The 4,438-nt window shown below is 31.2% G+C and overlaps 1 protein-coding gene across 1 annotated transcript; it reads left to right on the top strand.

Annotated features, from left to right (window-relative positions):
- Positions 1–1,109: 1,109 nt before the first annotated feature.
- On the top strand, positions 1,110–3,296 carry LOC119631781 (ORM1-like protein). Its single transcript, XM_038024277.1, has 3 exons — positions 1,110–1,580; positions 1,640–1,791; positions 1,845–3,296. Exons 1-3 carry the CDS (start codon positions 1,296–1,298, stop codon positions 1,978–1,980), a joined length of 573 nt encoding a protein of 190 aa, XP_037880205.1. The 5' UTR covers positions 1,110–1,295; the 3' UTR covers positions 1,981–3,296.
- Positions 3,297–4,438: the final 1,142 nt, after the last annotated feature.

Below are 4,438 nucleotides of genomic sequence, written 5' to 3'. Positions count from 1 at the left end.
GACATTTTAAAGACATGAGTATATCCAAGCCGATAACCATTCCGACTTAAACGGCAAAAAAAAAAAATTGAAAAACTTGCAACAAAAAATTAAAAATATTCTAGCAATGTACATTTAATTTATAATGTATTTTTTGCTTAGCTTTTCTTTTCAATAATCATGTAATGAGAAAGAATTGTTATATTTATGTTTATTTTCATTTTATGTGTAAGCAATTTTGAATTTTGCACAGATGTTCTCTCCCGGTAAAAGAGATTGAAGACAAATTTGCTTGCACAAGTTTTTTTAAGGAAAATTTGGCCAAGCTTATGCCGAGAAACATGACTTGCTCATATACGAAATTATGCGTTTGCCATTTGTAATTTTGGAGTTGCTAATTTTTGCTGGCAGCTCGGCATTTTCTAATATTATCGACGCCAAGTTATTGTTCAAACAGCAGAATGTCAAGCCTGATATGGTTTAAAAATGAAATGGCGTAGGGGGATAATATAACGAGGCATCATTTTCGTTTTCGTGTTAAAAATTCCTAAATGGAAACACAAGAGGCAGCCGCGCTACCATATTGTTTTGCAGAAAAATGTAAAGAAAAACATAGTTCTAGGATACAGAAACCAGGAAATGTACGTAAACACAAACAAATTTATAAAAAAAAATTTTTTCAAAATGTGCCTAAAATTTATTGCATTATAGAGAGCACTTTGATGTATTAATTAATCTATAATTTGTAAAATACCATTTATGATTCTCTAATAGAACCACTTCAAATTTAATATAAGTCAACTTTATTGCTTGTTTTTTACAAAATAATGCACAGAACAAACCGAAATTGCAAATCACATAATATGGAAAAAATATACATTACTGTAAGGTAAACACAAATTAGATAAATAATTTTTCAATTTAAAATAAATTACTTATGTATCTTCCTGTGCCTTGTTTTCTTTTTGCTTTATTTTAAACGCCCAGACAAAGCCATTGGTTTGCGAATTCTTATAAAGTTTTGAAAAAAGTTGGTAAAGTTTGAGTCCCAACCCGAAAAAAGAAAATAAAGCTTTATTGTGTTTCCCTTGTATCTCCTAACAATTTTATTCAACAGAAGTTGCAGTTAAATTACTTTTTTAATTGCTTTGCTCGCTAAATTGAAATATTACCAAGCTTTGTATTATTACGGGAGGGTACTTCTTAGAATACTGAAATAGTTAGTCCACAATTTCTGAAGGTTTAGTGTCTACAAATGAGAAATCTTATCCGCGGTATTCCGTTTTTTACTTCTTGGGGCTTTGAATTTCAAAAGGATGGCACCACTTCGATGTGTACATTTAATTAAAATCATAGGTATTTACCAAATTGTTCATATTTTAACAATAGGTAGACTAAATACTACAAAGCATTTGTTAAAAAAAATGACGGTTATTGCTGGAGGCCACGGCGAACTCAATCCTAATAGTAGTTGGCTGGGAGCTCGTGGTACGTGGTTGGCATATTTTTTGGGAGTTTTATCGGCTCACTTAATATTATTATCGGTGCCCTTTATAACAATACCAATGGCTTGGACGTTAACTAATCTAACGCATAACGCGGTAAGGAAGAAGGGAGGTTAGCCCATCAGTACGTATAATCCTTGATTTTTGTTTTATAGGCTCATTTGTATTTTCTGCATATAATAAAAGGGGCTCCTTGGTATTCAATTGAAAATGATACCAGGCGTCGTTTAACACATTGGGAACAAATAGATGACGGGGAACAATTTACAGCGACACGCAAATTTCTGACAGCTGTACCAATTGTTTTGTAAGTTATCTATCTTAATATGACATGAATTAACGTTTTTGTTTCTGTTATAGGTTCTTGCTTACCTGTTTATATACTCGTAATGATAATGAGCATTTTATTGCCAATTTTATCTCATTGGTTATTGTTACGCTACCGAAATTACCGCAGTTCCATGGTGTGCGTTTATTTAATATTAACAAATATTAAAAAAAATTATAATCAACGGAATATAAACAAATGCGAAAAATATGAGCTAAGCAGTATCAGTATAATTAAGTTATGCCGCAAAACATTTTTGTCAAAAAGATATTTTTGTGCGTTTTTGTTGTGTGCGAATTGTTACCTGTTTTTATATATTATTCAAATTTGTATGGTTTTATTATAGCAACTATTGCAGTTTGATTTTTGAATTTTAATCTCGGTTTTAAAGCCGAAGCTTTTCTAATTAAAGTAAACAAGAAAATTTGATAATTTTATTAAAAATTAATTAAAGTTCATAACTGATTAATTTTAAGAAAGTTTGCAAATCAGCCCGAAGAATTGCTACTAACATACAGAAATGATTATTCCTGTGACGTCAACATTTTTAATCGTCATAAATAATATAGCAGGATTATTAACTGTTAAAATTTTCTACGAAACATTTTCTTCGTTATTATAATTATCATTATTAACGATTTTGCCGGAGAAATTCATTCTTAGACTAAACTCTTAAAGCACTAGTATTTATATTGAAATTTTTTGGAATCTTACGGTTTCGTGTCGTTTTCGTATACTTATGGTATATAGGAGTCGTGTTTCTGGAAGTCTTGTGCCACACCAAGAATTTCTTTTTTTGTAAATAAAATTTACTTTGTGGCGCATTGACTGTTACAAAGTTTAGCACGGCTATTTTAGGTTAACTACCGTCTAAAGCTATGGGCTTTAATGAGAACTCTACCGCACTAGAGAGATTTGAAACCACATTGAGTTGTTAGTCGACAGCCTTTGCCTACTAAAGCGAATTATTTTTCTTTATTACTTTCCATATATATCTATATAGCATTAATTGTTTTTGATCGCAGTCGTGACCACATAGGAAGCGTCGGCCGAATCACTGATCAAATATGTAAAAGTATGATTCAAAATATATCGAAACGCTCTCATTGTTAGTTCCCTAGGCTGTAAAATGTGTTGCACTTCCAAAACCATATATAGTCCATTTTTATTTTCGACTTGGATCGCATACCGATCATCGCACCGAAAAAATTTTATTATTGTAAACAGGTCACCGCTTACAGAAGTGCTTACCCTGTTATTGAGATGGATTTGGTACAGTCTTTTTGAGACGTCATGAAACGACTAGATTCCGTTTACTGACTATCGCCGAATAACCAGATAAGGACCTAACACAATAAAGCCTTTTTTTCGGGTTAAAAATTCCCAAGCTGTTAACATAATGGGCAGGTGCGCTACCATATTGTTTCGCAGGAAAATGTAAACAAAAACATGCATTTAGAACCAAAAATTAAGATATCAACGTAAAGACAAGCATCAACTTCATGAAAAATAAAAAAAAGGAAGTTAATATAAAAGTAAAAAAAATTGTTTATTGATTATATACATTTGATTAGTGATAAAGAAGATTGTTTAGATATATGTAGGTACATGTTTTAGATATATATTTCTGTGTATTAATTGAACGTTAATTTAGAAATTGGACATATAAGTCACAAATCTATTGGCTTAGTCCATCTCTGTTCAACATACCAAAAAAAAAAAAAAAAAAAAATTTAGAAATTACCATTTAACACTACTAAAGCAGTTTGATGAATATTTTTCAACCTTGAATAAAAAAAGGTGTTGTTGCTTGTTCTTCATTGCTTACAAATAATGCATGGTTGGAGTTCCAGCCCGGAAATAGGAAGCGCCTCATTGTGTTAGCTCCTTTAGAGCCCTTATTTGCTAACATATATTATACACTCATCAAATCACGTTTCGTAATATCGACAATAGATGCTGTGATCGACTTACGTGAAAGTGTTGCAATGATGAGCTAACTTATGCTCATAATGTTTCGCCAAAAAAATTTATATCGTCTGTAAATTCGAAAAATACCTTTGACACCTTTTTTTTGCTTTTTTCTCATAAACTGCAATAGGTACAATATGAAAGTGTTTGCATATATATTATAAATCGTCCTATGGTGCTTATACAAAAAATTAGAATTAGCGTTTATTAGTATTACAGAATATTGAAATATCATTTGTTTCATTTTTTCTCTACTTTAGTGTTTAGAATGTTTGAAGATGAAGAAGGTGGGTGTTAAAGTTCGAAATAAAACTGAATAGTTCCAAGATTTCTAAATGGAAAATTCAACAGACTGTCACGCCCTCATTTAGCAATGTGTTGTGCAATGTGTAATAATTTTTTTAATTGCTCCGCTCAAGTTCTAAATATAGTTTTTTTAAATATAACCAAAACAGGTTAGCAAAATGTACTGTCGCTATTTGCTGAGTTCGTATATTTGCAGAATAGTGTTTCAGAGTATGAAAAGTACTTAAAAAGATGTATCAAAGTTTGCTAGACTACAGTAAATTTTGTCAATGTGGCACTGATTTGTATCAGTTTTCTGGGATGGTGACGACGATGCTGTCTCTTGAGCATATTTGAGTTTCTTTATCAT

The sequence above is a fragment of the Glossina fuscipes genome, unplaced genomic scaffold, assembly GCF_014805625.2.
Source record: "Glossina fuscipes isolate IAEA_lab_2018 unplaced genomic scaffold, Yale_Gfus_2 1, whole genome shotgun sequence".
Classification (NCBI taxonomy): Eukaryota; Metazoa; Arthropoda; class Insecta; order Diptera; family Glossinidae; genus Glossina; species Glossina fuscipes.
Note: the sequence above shows the minus strand (reverse complement) of the source record. Positions and strands in the feature narration are given on the sequence as shown.